General features: G+C 41.0%; 1 protein-coding gene across 14 annotated transcripts in view; it reads left to right on the forward strand.

Annotated features, from left to right (window-relative positions):
- The window catches only part of LOC139386680 (myomegalin-like), a 109,672-nt gene that overhangs the window by 67,508 nt on the left and 24,120 nt on the right, over positions 1 to 18,044 (forward strand). For 9 of the 14 annotated variants that reach the window (XR_011629096.1, XR_011629095.1, XM_071132478.1 and 6 more), the window contains 9 exons: positions 68 to 313; positions 470 to 576; positions 942 to 1,084; positions 9,748 to 9,869; positions 12,368 to 12,549; positions 12,734 to 13,016; positions 13,524 to 13,728; positions 15,641 to 15,754; positions 15,995 to 16,260. Coding sequence is in view for 12 of the 14 variants with exons in the window: in XM_071132478.1 (XP_070988579.1) it covers positions 68 to 313; positions 470 to 576; positions 942 to 1,084; positions 9,748 to 9,869; positions 12,368 to 12,549; positions 12,734 to 13,016; positions 13,524 to 13,728; positions 15,641 to 15,754; positions 15,995 to 16,260 (1,668 nt within the window). In the remaining 2 variants the exon portion in view is untranslated. The remainder of the gene's footprint in view (positions 1 to 67; positions 314 to 469; positions 577 to 941; positions 1,085 to 9,747; positions 9,870 to 12,367; positions 12,550 to 12,733; positions 13,017 to 13,523; positions 13,729 to 15,640; positions 15,755 to 15,994; positions 16,261 to 18,044) is intronic. The other 5 variants (XM_071132483.1, XM_071132479.1, XM_071132482.1 and 2 more) reach the window with 1 other exon arrangement.

Genomic DNA, 18,044 nt, shown 5'->3' on the forward strand with positions numbered 1-18,044 from the left:
ACCATACCAAAAAACAGAGTCTCAAGTAGTAAACCTGTCATAACATAACACGGTCCTCCCTCTACAGAGTCTGATGCAGGGACAGGAGGAGAGCATGGAGCCCTCCACACCAGAGGGGGCAGCAGAGGTACATGCCATCCAGGAAGAGCTGGAGCTGGTCAGGAAGAAAGAGAGGGAGGCTCAGCTGGAGCTCTCAGCCCTGCGCTCAGCTCTCACACAGGGCCAGCAGCAGGCCCAAAAGCAGGAGGATAGATTTAAGATCCTGGCCCCAGAAATAACAGTCAGGGACCAGCCCTCCAGCACTGACCACCAGGTATCCCTCTCTGCCTAAATGTTTTATTGCCTACAACATTGTCCTTGTTAAGGTCGGGTGTCTAGCCTACCGAGTGGAGTGTGTGTCAACAATTTCTCTCTCTCGTTCCGTCTCTCGCTCTGTCTCTTCCTCCACCTCTCCTTCCCTCTCTGTCAGAGTGTGTTGGAACAGTTGGTCAATGAGTACCACAGGCTGAACAATGCTTTGAGGGCAGAGAAGAGGCTGTACCAGAGTCTGAGCCACATCCAGACTAGAGGAGACAGGTAGAAGACAGGCCTTTACTGAGGCTAAGAATACACACATCTGGGTACCTAACAATACACAAATCTGGGTACCTAACAATACACACCTGGGTACCTAACAATACACACCTGGCTACCTAACAATACACATCTTGGTACCTAACAATACACACCTTGCTACCTAACAATACACACCTTGGTACCTAACAATACACACACCTGGATATCTAAGAATACACAAATTTGTTGACAGGCAGGTACATACGAAGCTTCAGTGTCGTTAGACATTGTTATATACAGTTGTAGGCCAGGTAAAACTGTTAAAACCATGCAATCAGTTTTGAGGACATTTGTGTTTGTGCGTTGTGTCATTGCCCCTCTCCCAGCAGCTCAGAGAAGACCCAGGCCCTGCTCACAGAACTGGACTCTGTTCAGGCATTGCGAGGGCAACTGGAGGAGGTCCTAACCAGGACCCGGAAGACCGCCCTGGCACTGGAGAGGGCAGCTAAGAGGCAGTCTGACTTTGGAGGTGGGGATGGGCAGGGACCTGCCTACAGGGCTACCGGGGGCACTGTTACTAACTCTCTGGGAAATTCTGTCTAGCCATTTCATCATGAGTCAGACAAATGCACTGCAGGTATAAGTTGCTCTTAGGTGCAGATCTAGGATCAGTTTACATTCACCTAAATCCTAACCTTAACCATTACAGGAAAAAACTCAATGCTGACCTAAGATCAGTGACTATGGGCAACTTCGTTCCTCTTTGGATGACATAGACACCACACAATAACCGATGCCTGTTCTAACCAACAACACATTTTTGGGGTGGTTTTTAGTTATATTATAATGTGGCAACATGAACCTTAGATATCTATTATTCATTATTAATATATTCAGTGTGTTTTGGATTGTTGTTTTTTATATTGTTTTTGTAAAATGCCTCCGTGTTGCTTGTTCTGTAATGCCATTTTGTACTGGACTGTGTCTCTGTGTCAATGTTTCCAGCCTTATCGTCACAGTGATGTGATGTGGTGTGTAGATAGCCCAGCTCATGCATTACAGTGAAACGTCTTCAAGTCGTCCATCATATTTTTTTATACCATCTTTGTGTACACAATGTATGCAGGTCCAAGATATATTTCAGCTGAAATCAAGATGATGGCCAAGTAGTTCCCTCTTATAATTCCTGTAACCTCAGATCTGGGTTCCATTCCATGGGTTTTAAAGTGCCTATCATTTGGTTGCAGATATTCTTAGTCTCAGATTATGCATGAACAACTAGATTAGTAGTCAATAGTGTTTGCTTATCAAAGTAAATAAAGTAAGAATCCTTACCCTAGTTATTTGTTGTTGCAAAACTAAAACGTTGCGCTTATCAACCTTAGATACACCACAACCCAAGTGTCTTAGATACACCACATCCCAAGTGTCTTAGATACACCACAACCCAAGTGTCTTAGATACACCACAACCCAAGTGTCTTAGATACACCACAACCCAAGTGTCTTAGATACACCACAACCCAAGTGTCTTAGATACACTACAACCCAAGTGTCTTAGATACACCACAACTCAAGTGTCTTAGATACACCACAACCCAAGTGTCTTAGATACACTACAACCCAAGTGTCTTAGATACACCACAACCCAAGTGTCTTAGATACACCACAACCCAAGTGTCTTAGATACACTACAACCCAAGTGTCTTAGATACACTACAACCCAAGTGTCTTAGATACACTACAACCCAAGTGTCTTAGATACACTACAACCCAAGTGTCTTAGATACACCACAACCCAAGTGTCTTAGATACACCACAACCCAATTGTCTATTTGTTACATTTATAGATAGACTTTGTAATGATCACATAAAATCTGATAAAAACATGATGATAAGATGATACCTATCATTCGAGATTCGATTGGTTGGGATTGATTATGTTTTAAGGATTTTAGGATGAGTGAAGAAATGTTCCATTTAGATTTGGTGATGAAATGCCAACGCAATTCGAAATGGAAAGTAAAAAAAAGGATATTTCCTTTTTTATTGTATTTTTTATTGGGGACTGGATTTCCTCTCCCTTTTTGCCTCCTTATGCAACACAACAAACCTTCCCTTCTCCCCTGACTAGTAGAGAACAGATAAGGAGTGTTCTGTCTATCCCTGAGGTGAAAGAAAGAGAAAGTGATGATCATGTGCTTTTCTCATCCCTGTCTGAACAGCCACCTCTTTCTCCACACTGTATCCATAGTCTCTGTGTCCAAAACACACACTCTTAAAGGCCCAGTGCAGTCAAAAACGTGATTTGCCTGTGTTTAACATATATTTCCACACTATGAGTTTAGAATATTCTGTGAAATTGTGAAACTTATGATAATGCCCTTATAGTGTAAGAGCTTCTTGAAAGGACTGCCTGAAATATCTGCTTGTTTTGGTGGGGTGGAGTTAGTTAATAGAGCAATAAGAAAAAAGACAAATATTCTGCCAATCACAGCTAGTTTTCAGTTTTCCCCTCCTCACTCAGACCACTCCCAGACAGTCTGAGCAAAATTCTTGCTTGAGAAATTTCTCTTCACTAAGAAGCAATTTTTGTTTATTTTTTTGACCATTTTAATTGAAAACTATCACAGTATGGTACTTAATTGTTACCCAGAAATGATTCGATAATAAGATAAAAACAGATGCATTGGACCTTAAACCATTACCACACACACACACACACACACACACACACACATATTCTAAGAATATCTTTAAAAGACACATTTTCTTTCATAGAAGAAAGAGATCTGTCATGTTTGGGAGCTAAACATCCATCTCTCTGTCTTAACCTATGACTTCTCTGCCACTTGCATGACATTGTGGCATGCATTTCCTGCCTGCATGGCTATGTTTGATGTGATGAGTGAACAGTTATTGGCAACTTAAATGCATCAATCACTTACTATTGGGCATAAATAGAATATGATACGGTACTAATATGTGCCTCACACTACGTATAGAAATAGGATGATATGAAGAAGAACATGAATGTACAGAAGGGTATAAAACATGATTTCTACACTGCCTGGATTACTGCCTGTGTGTCACCGTCACTAGCAAGGGCTCCGGTAAGGACTGGACACATGAAGATGTCCCCTAACAGAAAAGACTAGATCACACCCTCTTCATGTAATATCATGGAATTAATTACTACACCATAAATACATGATACATTGATTATACTATTTCAAACAGAGCCTTATTGTCCCCCGTCACCCACATAGCTATAGGCCCACCCCACCCTAATACACAGTGCCAAGGGTTAAAAGTCAGTTTTAGATGGTTCAAAACAATCCTAACCAAGAATAATATTTTCCATAAGACTCTTCCATTGATCACAAACTGAAGATTGTATTATCCTCATTGTAATTGTTGGCAGATGTGTGTTGCTATAAAAACTGCACACAATACACATGCCCTGGTACGAGGAAGAGGATTTCATAGTATGAAGCATTTATATGGAAATATGGTATTTATTTCAGGGAGATTTAAACTCCTGATTGCTTGACAGATTGTCTTAGAACTTAGTGGTTGTTATTACGGTTAAATACCTACCAAACAACTATAATGAGGTAGTATAATGTTTCTACCTACCAAACAACTATAATGAGGTAGTATAATGTTTCTACCTACCAAACAACTATAATGAGGTTGTATAATGTTTCTACCTACCTAACAACTATAATGAGGTAGTATAATGTTTCTACCTACCAAACAACTATAATGAGGTAGTATAATGTTTCTACCTACCAAACAACTATAATGAGGTAGTATAATGTTTCTACCTACCAAACAACTATAATGAGGTAGTATAATGTTTCTACCTACCAAACAACTATAATGAGGTAGTATAATGTTTCTACCTACCAAACAACTATAATGAGGTAGTATAATGTTTCTACCTACCAAACAACTATAATGAGGTAGTATAATGTTTCTCCCTACTAAACAACTATAATGAGGTAGTAAAATTGTTTAACCTACCAAACTACTAAAATGAGGTAGTATAATCTATCCACCTACCAAACAACTAAAATGAGGTAGTATAGTGTTTCTCCCTACTGAACAAATATAATGAGGTAGTATTCTGTTTCTAGCTACTAAACAACTATAAAGAGTTGTATAATGTTTATCCCTACTAAACAACTATAATGAGGTAGTATAATGTTTCTCCCTACTGAACAAATATAATGAGGTAGCATAGTGTTTCTCGCTACTAAACAACTATAATGAGGTAGTATAATGTTTCTGTCACGGCCGTAGAATGAAGTAGACCAAAGCGCAGCGTGGTGAGCGTACATATTCCTTTTTATTAGGATGACGCCGACAAAAACAATAAACAATACAAAAACAACCGTGAAGCTTAAGGGCTATGTGCCACAAACAAAGTTAACTACCCACAAAGACAGGTGGGAAAAAGGGCTGCCTAAGTATGGTTCCCAATCAGAGACAACGATAAACAGCTGTCCCTGATTGAGAACCATACCCGGCCAAAACAAATAAATACAAAACATAGAAAATAGAACATAGAATGGCCACCCCACATCACACCCTGACCTAACCAAATAGAGAAATAAAACGGCTCTCTAAGGTCAGGGCGTGACAGTTTCTCCCTACTAAACAACTATCATGAGGTAGTATAGTGTTTCTGCCTTTTAAATAACTATAATGAGGTAGTATAGTGTTTCTCCCTACTAAACAAGTCGTATCGTGCATCTCCCTACTAAATAACTGTAATGAGGTAATATAGTGTTATTCCCTACTAAACAACTATAATGAGGTAGTATAGTGTTTCTGCCTTTTAAATAACTATAATGAGGTAGTATAGTGTTTCTCCCTAATAAATGAGGTAGTATATACAGTTGAAGTCTGAAGTTTACATACACTTAGGTTGGAGTCATTAAAACTCATTTTTCAACCACTCCACCATTTTCTTGTTAACGAACTATAGTTTTGGCAAGTCGGTTAAGACATCTACTTTGTGCATGACACAATTAATTTTTCCAACAATTGTTTACAGACAGATTATTTCACTTATAATTCACTGTATCACAATTCCAGTGGATCAGAAGTTTACATACACTAAGTTGACTGTGCCTTTAAACAGCTTGGAAAATTATAGAAAATTATGTCATGGCTTTAGAAGATTCTGATTGGGTAACTGACATCATTTGAGTCAATTGGAGGTATACCTGTGGATGTGTTTCAAGGCCGACCTTCAAAAGCAGTGCCTCTTTGCTTGACATCATGGGAAAATCAAAAGAAATCAGCAAGACCTCAGAAAACAAATGGTAGACCTCCACAAGTCTGATTCATCCTTGGGAGCAATTTCCAAACCCCTGAAGGTACCACGTTCATCTGAACAAACAATAGTACGCAAGTATAAACACCATGGGACCACGCAGCCGTCACACCGCTCAGGAAGAAGACGCGTTCTGTCTCCTAGAGATGAACATACTTTGGTGTGAGACCATAGCAAAGTACCTTGTGAAGATGCTGGAGAAAACAGGTACAAAAATATCAAGAGCAACAGTAAAATGAATCCTATACCGGCATAACCTGAAAGGCCGCTCAGCAAGGAAGAAGCCACTGCTCCAAAACCGCCATAAAAAAAGCCAGACTACAGTTTGCAACTGCACATGGGGACAAAGATGGTAGTTTTTGGAGAAAAGTCCTCTGGTCTGATGAAACAAAAAATAACTGTTTGGCCATAATGACCATTGTTTTGTTTGGAGGAAAAAGGGGGAGGCTTGCAAGCTGAAGAACACCATCCCAACCGTAAAGCACGGGGATGGCAGCATCATGTTGTGGTGGTGCTTTGCTGCAGGAGGGACAGGTCCACTTCACAAAATAGATGGCTTCATGAGGAGGGGAAATTATGTGGATATATTGAAGCAACATCTCAAGACATCAGTCAGGAAGTTAAAGCTTGGTCGCAAATGGGTCTTCCAAATGGACAATGACCCCAAGCATACTTCTAAAGTTGTGGCAAAATGGCTTAAGGACAACAAAGTCAAGGTATTGGAATGGCCATCACAAAGCCCTGACCTCAATCCTATAGAATATTTGTGGGCAGAACTGAAAAAGCGTGTGCGGGCAAAGAGGCCTACGAACCTGACTCAGTTACACCAGCTTTGTCAGAAGGAATGGGCCAAAATTCATCCAACTTATTGTGGGAAGCTTGTGGAAGGCTACCTGAAACGTTTGACCCAAGTTAAACAATCTAAAGGCAATGCTACCAAATACTAATTGAATGTATGTAAACTTCTGACCCACAGGGAATGTGATGAAAGAAATAAAAGCTGAAATAAATCATTCTCTCTCTACTATTATTCTGACATTTCACATTCCTAAAATAAAGTGGTGATTCCAACTGACCTAATACATGGAATCTTTACTAGGATTAAATGTCAGGAATTGTGAAAAACAGAGTTTAAATGTATTTGGCTAATGTGTATATAAACGTCCGGCTTCAACTTCCGGCTTCAACTGTATTTATCCCTACTAAACAACTATAATGAGGTAGTATAGTGTTTCTCCCTGTAACTATACAACTATAATGAGGTAGTATAGTGTTTCCCCCTACTAAACAACTATAATGAGGTAGTATAGTGTTTCTCCCTGTAACTATACAACTATAATGAGGTAGTATAGTGTTTTTCCCTGTAACTATACAACTATAATGAGGTAGTATAGTGTTTCACCCTGTAACTATACAACTATAATGAGGTAGTATAGTGTTTCACCCTGTAACTATACAACTATAATGAGGAAGTTTAGTGTTTCTCACTACTAAACAACGGTAATGAGGTAGTAAAGTGTTTTTCCCTGTAACTATACAACTATAATGAGGAAGTTTAGTGTTTCTCACTACTAAACAACGGTAATGAGGTAGTATAGTGTTTCTCCCTGTAACTATACAACTATAATGAGGAAGTTTAGTGTTTCTCACTACTAAACAACGGTAATGAGGTAGTATAGTGTTTCTCCCTGTAACTATACAACTATAATGAGGAAGTTTAGTGTGTCTCACTACTAAACAACGATAATGAAGTAGTAAAGAGTTTCTCCCTACGAAACAAGTAATATAGTGTTTCCCCCTGCTAAACAACTATAATGAGGTAGCATAATGTTTCCCCCTGCTAAACAACTATAATGAGGTAGCATAATGTTTTTCCCTACTAAACAACTATGATGAGGTAGCATAATGTTTTTCCCTACTAAACAACTATGATGAGGTAGTAAAGTGTTTCTCTCTATAACTATACAACTGTAACGAGATAGTATAATTATTCTACCTACTAAACAACTATAATGAGTTTTTATAGTGTTTCTCCATACTAAACAACTATGATGAGGTAGTATGGTGTTTCTGCCTACTAAACAAGTATAATGAGGTTGTATCATTTTTCTACCTACTAAACAACTATATTGAGGTAGTTTAGTGTTTCTCCCTACTAAACAACTATAATAAGGTAGTATAGTGTTTCACCCTACAACTATACAACTGTAATGAGATAATGTTACTCCCTACTAAACAACTATAATGAGGTAGTATAGTGTTTCACCCTACAACTATACAACTGTAATGAGATAATGTTACTCCCTACTAAACAACTATAATGAGGTAGTATAGTGTTTCTCCCTACAACTATACAACTATAATGAGATAGTATAATGTTTCTACCTACTAAACAACTATGAGTTATTATAGTGTTTCTCCCTAATAAACAACTATAATGAGGTAGTATAATGGTTTTCCTACTAAACAACTATAATTAGGTAATATAGAGTTTCTACCTACTAAACAACTATGATGAGGTAGTATAGTGTTTCACCCTACAACTATACAACTGTAATGAGATAATGTTACTCCCTACTAAACAACTATAATGAGGTAGTATAGTGTTTCTCCCTACAACTATACAACTGTAATGAGATAATGTTACTCCCTACTAAACAACTATAATGAGGTAGTATAGTGTTTCACCCTACAACTATACAACTGTAATGAGATAATGTTACTCCCTACTAAACAACTATAATGAGGTAGTATAGTGTTTCTCCCTACAACTATACAACTATAATGAGATAGTATAATGTTTCTACCTACTAAACAACTATGAGTTATTATAGTGTTTCTCCCTAATAAACAACTATAATGAGGTAGTATAATGGTTTTCCTACTAAACAACTATGATGAGGTAGCATAGTGTTTCTACCTACTAAACAACTGTAATGCGGTAGTACAATGTTTCTCCCTCCTGAACAACTATAATGAGGTAGTATAGTGCTTCTACCTACTACTATACAACTATAATGAGATTGTATAATGTTTCAACCTTTGACTAACTGTATGTGTGTATCTCTGTGTGTGTGTGTGTGTGTGTGTGTGTGTGTGTGTGTGTGTGTGTGTGTGTGTGTGTGTGTGTGTGTGTGTGTGTGTGTGTGTGAGCACAGAGTGCTCTAGGTCTGTTATGGAAAAACTCTTCTGTTTGTTATACTGACAGTCACATTCCAGTTGCACCTTTCTGGCTGACGTGTGTGTGTCAGACATTCTGTTGCTCACTGTAGACAAGAATTTGACAATCTGAAGATTCCACAGTACTTTTTGGCATCTGATTAGTTAACAAACATTATTGCAATGTGAGTGAATTGTGTTTGTGCTTTGCATGCTTCTCTTTGTATATGGTGTACGTGCATGTTAATAATATGTCCATCTCAACTAATACGGGGAAAAAAGGCTGAATGTTGCCATTTTGTTTGTTTTTAAGTTGATTGTGGAATGTCTTCCTGAGGGCCATATGTAGTGACATGGACAGGACACAGAGAGGACCTGTGCTACACACACACCACATGGTTGGGAAAAAGACAAGAGGGGCTGGTCTGTCCTGGTCTGGGCTCAACGTGGGTGTTTGGCTGTCTACTGGTCACATAACATTTCCCTCATGGCTCCTGCTGAAGTGATTCAGACCAGAGAGATGGAGAGTGGGAGGGAGATAGAGGGAGAGGGAGTGAGAGAGGGAGATAGGGAGAGAGAGAGAGAGAGGAGAGGGATTGGTGGGGTACGTAAGAAAAACAGACTTCGGAAGGAGAGAGAAAAGACAAGGAAGTGTCTGATCTGATCAGTTGGCTGTTGTGTTTTCAGAGCTCAGCACGGAGGAAGAAGAAGAGGAGGGAGATGATGAAGAGGGCAGCACTGATGAGTTCTCCGACAGTATTGAAGACGATGAGGATAAACTGACTGCCAAAAGTCTGGCCTCCACTAAGGTACATGTGGTTCTTTACCTTTAAATCTTAAAGGGATACTAGATTCTACACCAGTCTTGTGCCTCTCATCCCCTTATACAGTCATTGCTTTCATTATAGCTAATGTTGACAATCTTCTACAGATGTAGGATCTTAATTTGAGCCTGATGCTACAGCAGAAAATAATCCTACAACAACAGGAAATGTAAATTATTATGTTGGTTGTGATTGGTGGACATTTCTGTAGGGGTTGCTACATTTTTCGTTTACCAGGTAGTATAATGTTTCTCCCTACTAAACAACTATAATGAGGTAGTATAGTGTTTCTGCCCACTAAACAACTATAATGAGGTAGTATAACGTTTCTCCCTACTAAACAACTATAATGAGGTAGTATAGTGTTTCTACCTACTGAACAACTGTAATGAGGTAGTATAGTGTGTGTGTGTGTGTGTGTGTGTGTGTGTGTGTGTGTGTGTGTGTGTGTGTGTGTGTGTGTGTGTGTGTGTGTGTGTGTGTGTGTGTGTGTGTGTGTGTGTGTGTGTGTGTGTGTGTGTGTCTGTGCGTGTGAGTGTGTGTCTGTGCGTGCGTGCGTGTGTGCGTGCGTGCGTGCGTGTGTGCATGTGTCTGTGCATGTGTTCATTTGTGTCTATATGTGTGTGTGCGTCTATGTCCATATCCCCAGCACAGAGTGCTCTAGGTCTGTTATGGAAAAACTCTTCTGTTTGTTATACTGACAGTCACATTCCAGTTGCACCTTTCTGGCTGACCAGTGTGTGTGTGAGTGTGTGTGTGCTGCGTGCATGTATCTGTGTGTATGTGTGTGTGTGTGTGTGTGTGAGTGTGTCAAAGTGAAAATTACAAACTTCAGAAGACCTTTTAAACCTCAAATACGCTTCTGCATTGCAAGAAACTTCTTCTGCACCAGAGTGATCAAATTAAGATCCTAATCTGTAGCCTGGGTACCAGACTGTTTCTGTATTCAACAACGCTGCATTGTTCCCTTGCCAAATGAGACCATAAAAAAGCTGTTGGCTTAAGCAGACACAGACCTGTACCCAGACTAACAATGTTAGAGTTGTTTTAACTTATCATTTTCATGTTATGTTGTATTTAAACAAATAATGTAACTGTAGTTATGTTCTTAGGCTTGACCAATTATTATTGACTAATTATGTACACTAATTTCCCCTCTCTCTTATTACCTGTCTTCCCCTCTCTCTTATTACCTGTCTTCCCCTCTCTTATTACCTGTCTTCCCCTCTCTCTTATTACCTGTCTTCCCTTCTCTCTTATTACCTGTCTTCCCCTCTCTCTTATTACCTGTCTTCCCCTCTCTCTTATTACCTGTCTTCCCCTCTCTCTTATTACCTGTCTTCCTCTCTCTCTTATTACCTGTCTTCCACTCTCTCTTATTACCTGTCTTCCTATCTCTCTTATTACCTGTCTTGCCCTCTCTTATTACCTGTCTTCCCCTCTCTCTTATTACCTGTCTTCCCCTCTCTCTTATTACCTGTCTTCCTCTCTCTCTTATTACCTGTCTTCCCCTCTCTCGTATTACCTGTCTTCCCCTCTCTCTTATTACCTGTCTTCCTCTCTCTCTTATTACCTGTCTTCCCCTCTCTCATATTACCGGTCTTCCCCTCTCTCTTGTTACCGGTCTTCCCCTCTCTCTTATTACCTGTCTTCCCCTCTCTCTTATTACCTGTCTTCCCCTCTCTCTTATTACCTGTCTTCCCCTCTCTCTTATTACCTGTCTTCCCCTCTCTTCCCCTCTCTTATTACCTGTCTTCAACTCTCTCATATACCTGTCTTCCCCTCTCTCTTATTACCTGTCTTCCCCTCTCTCATTACCTGTCTTCCCCTCTCTCTTATTACCTGTCTTCCCCTCTCTCGTATTACCTGTCTTCCCCTCTCTCTTATTACCTGTCTTCCTCTCTCTCTTATTACCTGTCTTCCCCTCTCTCATATTACCGGTCTTCCCCTCTCTCTTGTTACCGGTCTTCCCCTCTCTCTTATTACCTGTCTTCCCCTCTCTCTTATTACCTGTCTTCCCCTCTCTCTTATTACCTGTCTTCCCCTCTCTCTTATTACCTGTCTTCCCCTCTCTTCCCCTCTCTTATTACCTGTCTTCAACTCTCTCATATACCTGTCTTCCCCTCTCTCTTATTACCTGTCTTCCCCTCTCTCATTACCTGTCTTCCCCTCTCTCTTATTACCTGTCTTCCCCTCTCTCTTATTACCTGTCTTCCCCTCTCTCTTATTACCTGTCTTCCCTTCTCTCTTATTACCTGTCTTCCCTTCTCTCTTATTACCTGTCTTCCCTTCTCTCTTATTACCTGTCTTCCCCTCTCTTCCCCTCTCTTATTACCTGTCTTCCCCTCTCTCTTATTACCTGTCTTCCCTTCTCTCTTATTACCTGTCTTCCCTTCTCTCTTATTACCTGTCTTCCCTTCTCTCTTATTACCTGTCTTCCCCTCTCTCTTTTACCCTTCTCTTCTCCTTTATTTTGTGTCCAGAACTCGGTGGTGGCCTGTGGGCAGGGGGTGCTGTCTGGAGGACCTTTGAGCGGAGCACTGTCCCAGGGGGCAGAGGGGCAGGGACAGCAGCTGGCTGAACAGAAGAGGGCACTAGAAGAAGAAGTGGAGGAGATGAGAACACAGCTGGAGACAACCGGCTGCTCCTCCCTAGCCCAGATGAGGTATGTACCTACACAGTACCGAACTTACCTACTTATCTCAGTGTCTCCCATCTACCTACAAGAAGCACAGTCAAAGGCTCACAGTCTGATTGTCATTGCAGCCATTGTTGTTATTGTGGTGGTTGTTGTTGTGGTTGTTGATGTGGTTGTTAATCAGGAATCCTCTGGTGTCTATTTCTTGCAGGAGAACACTGCAGAAGCTACAACAAGATAATGAAGCCCTGAAAGATAGCCAAGGGGGATTACCGGGTCTAGGAACTCTGGAGGATCCAACAGACATTTGCCAAGGATGGGGACAGGAGGAGGAGGAGGAGGAGGCACAATCAACAGTGGTACCCACCCAGGGCAACCATGGCCCCCCAGCAGTGAGGATGAGAGAGGGGAGGGGGAACAGACAGTATACCAGACCTCACTCCCTAGACCTGGGGACTCTCCTCTCCCATCACCAGCCAGACCAAACAGAAAAGGTACACATACACTCCTCTACCCTAAACCAGTCTATGCCAGAATAGTGTAAACCGCTCTTCTCTTTCTCTCTTCCCTTACTCTCTATCTCTCCCTCCCTCTTTCTCTGTCTATTTTTCTCCCCCTCTCTCCTCATATCTCTGTGTTGGTATAGCTAGAGCAGTCTATGTAGGGCTGATAGTTTATATAAGCATCATGACTGCCTCTGGGCAGCTGCTGCTCCTGGGTTTCAGGCCAAAGAGACCAGAGGAAAGCAGTGTTCTGTGTTGCTGCTGCATGTGCTTTCGGAAATAGAATGCAGGACATATTCACACTTCTTCTACTCTACATGTCAATGTTTTTTTTCCCATAATGACAAGAAAGGTGTCCGATCTCCGTTTGCTGCCTCCTTTATTTTAGCTTGTGATATAACAACAGTTGGACCATAATGGTCTTTCCTAGTCATGTAAAAGTGAATGAGACTTTTTCCCCCCTTTTTTAACACCACTGTTCTGTCTTGTGCCCTATAGGAGGCTGAATCTGATGATGTCACCGGCGATGTGGGCGGGTTCTGGCAGCATATGGATGCGGGTCTCCGTGAGCAGGCGGCGCATCTGCGTTCTGATTTGGCGCTGAGCAGACAGGAGAGCAGAGAGCTGCAGGAGAGACTCATGGTGTCTGAGGCCACAGTACATGCACAGGCTGAACAACTCAAAGACTACAGGGAACTACTCAGTGAGTCCTCTTGCATATGCTGAAAACATAAATACACACACACATACATATACACAGAACACACACACACAAAGAGATGCACAGAACACACAGATACACAGAACACACACAGATACACAGAACACACAGAGATATGTTTATCGAATCAACTAACTATGTTTAATTGTTACCAGATTAAATTAATCATGTAACAATGAACTCATTAGGAATTTGGGGCACCACGAGAGAAGTTGTTTATAGAGTTACCATCTCCACCGCCCGTTTGGGTAAGAAATGTAATGTATTTACATGCAGATGTCTTTGTTCGTCGTCTCTCTGTTGAAAACAATCAGTCCTTCTATGGGAAGGGCTCAATGGGTGTAAGGCTCTGGTTGTCCACCAGAGGTCACAATGTCCTTCGTAGTTGTCTTCAGATCTTCAGATGCACCAATGGTGGTCTGATATGGGATTTACTTCCTTCCCGCCTCATGTCTTTAGTGAAAGTTCTAGGGCCACTTTTACATGCCCAGCTGCAGACTGGCAATGTTAAGGTCTATTCTTTATCTTCTTCACCTTGTGTGGAGATTCAAAGGTCTAGCCATTTTCAGCTACATGTTTTCTGGTCTTAGAGTTTCAACCATTTGTAACGTTTAGCTCACGCTTCACGTTTGCTGGTCTGGTATGTTAATTCTTAGCGAGTTCTTTTTAAGCACTCTGGTCAAATAGGGCGGTTCCATCACACTGACATGCTCTTCTGACCTCATTCAGGGCGTGGCTTAGTTAATGTGCAAAAGGACATGAAAACTAGGATCTCGTTAGAAAACTAAAACCACATTAATATCTTAAGAAAAATAGTCTCATCGTTCTTCATATTGTATTAACATCATATTGGATGAAAACTTGAAAGTTAGAATGTGTTTCCTTCCTAAGTTACAGTATTTGGTTCATACAGTTTTTAATAACATCACAAAATGAAAAGCAATATGACATTATTATTCTTTAGATCCCCACTGACCATTCTTAACATTCCTATCTTAGAAATATTGTGCCAAAGTTCACTCTTTGGACGTTAGAGTTTTTGTGCGGGCAACAGTCTCTCTAGAGACAAAGGCATTCCTTTGGTTGATACTAAAGAGCAGGAAAGGGTTCTCTGCTGCATAATATTTATGATTGGCACCCCCCGTCTCCCCGTCTCCCTCGTCTCCTCTCTGTGGGAGAGGGGGGTCTGGCTATCTGTCAGCCATTTGCCAAGCTGATCTAAGGCCTTGGTTCCTCGACCAGGAGAGTCATGACTTACAGATACACAGAACACACATTCAGATACACAGAGAACACATACAGATACACAGAACACACATTCAGATACACAGAACACACATTCAGATACACAGAGAACACATTCAGATACAAAGAGAACACATACAGATACACAGAACACACATACAGATACACAGAACACACATACAGATACACAGAACACACATACAGATACACAGAACACACATACATATACACAGAGAACACATTCAGATACACAGAACACACACACACAGATACACAGAACACACACACACAGATACACAGAACACACACACACAGATACACAGAACACACACACACAGATACACAGAACACACATACACACAGATACACAGAACACACACACACAGATACACAGAACACACACACACACACCAGTGATGATGCAATCTTTTCTTCCTGAAACTCTGTGAAGATGTCAAAGATCGTGAAGTACTGAACTGGTCTGTGTAAAATATACCTAAGTTCCCCCAGAGAAAAGAACCCACACACATACAGTGGCATATACATATTTAAATACAGTATAACTGATTAACTTAAATGAATCACTCAATAATTTCACTCAGTAATTTATTCAATGGTTGTAACGGTTCTCTCTCTCTGTCTTTCTCAGCAGAGACAACAGTTGAGCAGGACAGTAAGCAGGTCCAGGTGGACCTACAGGACCTGGGCTATGAGACCTGTGGCCGTAGTGAGAACGAGGCAGACAGAGAGGCCAGCAGCCCAGGTAACTTAGCTGTGCCTTTCCCTGTCTCCCGTCTTTTCTCTCACTCCTATCTTACCTATCGCCTCTCTCCCGTTACACCTCTCTGACAGTGTCACCTCTCACTGCTTCTATTTCAGTTTGTCACTTGAGACATCTACTGTACCTAACATCTCACAATACAGTACCTGCATCACTTCTCATTCCCACCTCTCCTGTCACTTTACCTTACCCGTGTCCGGTGTGCTGATCTATACACCCTAGAGTTTGATGATCTGGAGATGTGTACGTCACTGAGCCACCGGCAGGACTACGAGAGTGCCGGAGTTTGGTTCCATGGCGATGGGAGTGTGGGCGGAGCTTTTGATGAAGGCGACGAGCCAGGGGCAGGATCCTTACAGCAATTGGTCCTGGACCTGCGTTCTCAGCTGATCCGCTGCCACAAGGTGATTCGTGGGTTGCAGCTACGTGTGCGTTCACTATCCACCACCAGTGACTACGCATCCAGTCTGGAACGCACCCCACGCAAGGTACTTCATATACATACAGGGTTGGGTAGGTTACTTTCTAAATGTAATCTGTTACAGGTACTAGTTACCTGTCCAAAATTGGAATCAGTTACATAACTTTTGTATTACCCAACTCAGTAACGTAATCTGATTACATTTCATTACTTTTGGATTACTTTCCCCTTAAGAGGCATTAGAAGACAACAAAAATGTATGTTACCAATTGAACGACATCTATTGCAGGACAAATCAATGTTAAAGTTTACGTAGCTGGCCATATATAGATAAAAAATATATACTTTGTAGGTTGGTTATGTAGGCTTCTTCTAACCCATCGCTTTCTACTACATATAATATAATATGATTAAATGATTTATTTACATTAAAAACCAGTCTATCAGAATTCCAGTCATTACCATAAAGGTTTTACCCCTTGATCTTCAAGAGTAGGACTTGGAAATATGGAAGTATAGATTAGCCAAATTGTTTTACCTGAGCAGGACCTCAAAACTAAGGATTTATTAGCCAGCGATACTCTGTTGTTTATGATTTTGTTCTCATGGAGGACTGATTATTGGGCTCATTGATTCAAGTTGAAAAATAAATGCTGCACTCATGGAATGGCAAGCTTTGTGGCGCAGTGGTTAAGGGCGCTGTACTGCAGCGCCAGCTGTGCCATCAGAGTCCTGGGTTCGCGCCCAGGCTCTGTCGTAACCGGCCGCGACCGGGAGGTCCGTGGGGCGATGCACAATTGGCCTAGCGTCGCCCGGGTTAGGGAGGGCTTGGTCGGTAGGGGTGTCCTTGTCTCATCGCGCACCAGCGACTCCTGTGGCGGGCTGGGCGCAGTGTACGCTAGCCAAGGTGGCCAGGTGCACGGTGTTTCCTCCGGCGCATTGGTGCGGCTGGCTTCCGGGTTGGATGTGCGCTGTGTTAAAGAAGCAGCGGCTTGGTTGGTTGTGTATCGGAGGACGTACGGGAGTTGTAGCGATGAGACAAGATAGTAGCTACTACAACAATTGGATACTACGAAATTGGGGAGAAAAAGGGGTAAAATTCAAAAAAAAATGTAAAGGAATGGCAAGCTTTGAGCACTACTGAATAAGTGCTATTTACATGTGAAAAATGAATGCCATATGCTGCATTTGCTATAGGCCTATTGTTTACCTTTTAGTTGGTGACACTTTGATATATTCATAATATGCAGCTGTTTAAAGGGAAAATCCACAGATGAAACAATAACAAAATCATCGCCCCGCCTCTATTTTGGTAAAAAGCTGAGGGATGGGCCTGGAGAAATGTAACCATAATATAAAAAACATTGTTTTAGCGACATTATGAGGCTATACAGTGTTTGTTTACATTTACAATGTTTACAAACATTGAAATAAAACATGGTTATATTTTGGGTTATCATGGAGTGTGACAGTTGATCTAAGCTCATGAGGGATTTCTAAGTTATATTCTTCAAGAATCAATGGCTATATATATATATATATATATATATATATATATATATATATATATATAATTTATAATTTATAAGTCTGAAAATGGATGCAGCAACTACAGATTGCCCCTTTAAGTCTATCAAAAGTGTGCAAGTTTGAGCATGTGTCCATTAGGCCTATGGACTTTCTTTTTAATCAGCATGAATTAGATTGAGCAATAAAAGCCCCACTTTTAAATTGTATGTATTATTTTATTCATGATTGATAGGCAGCTTAAACTTCTTGATTTATTGTCATGCCCTGACCTTAGAGATCCTTTTTATTCTCTATGTTTGGGTACATCAGGGTGTGACTCAG

The sequence above is a fragment of the Oncorhynchus clarkii genome, chromosome 28 (assembly GCF_045791955.1).
Source record: "Oncorhynchus clarkii lewisi isolate Uvic-CL-2024 chromosome 28, UVic_Ocla_1.0, whole genome shotgun sequence".
NCBI lineage: Eukaryota > Metazoa > Chordata > Actinopteri > Salmoniformes > Salmonidae > Oncorhynchus > Oncorhynchus clarkii.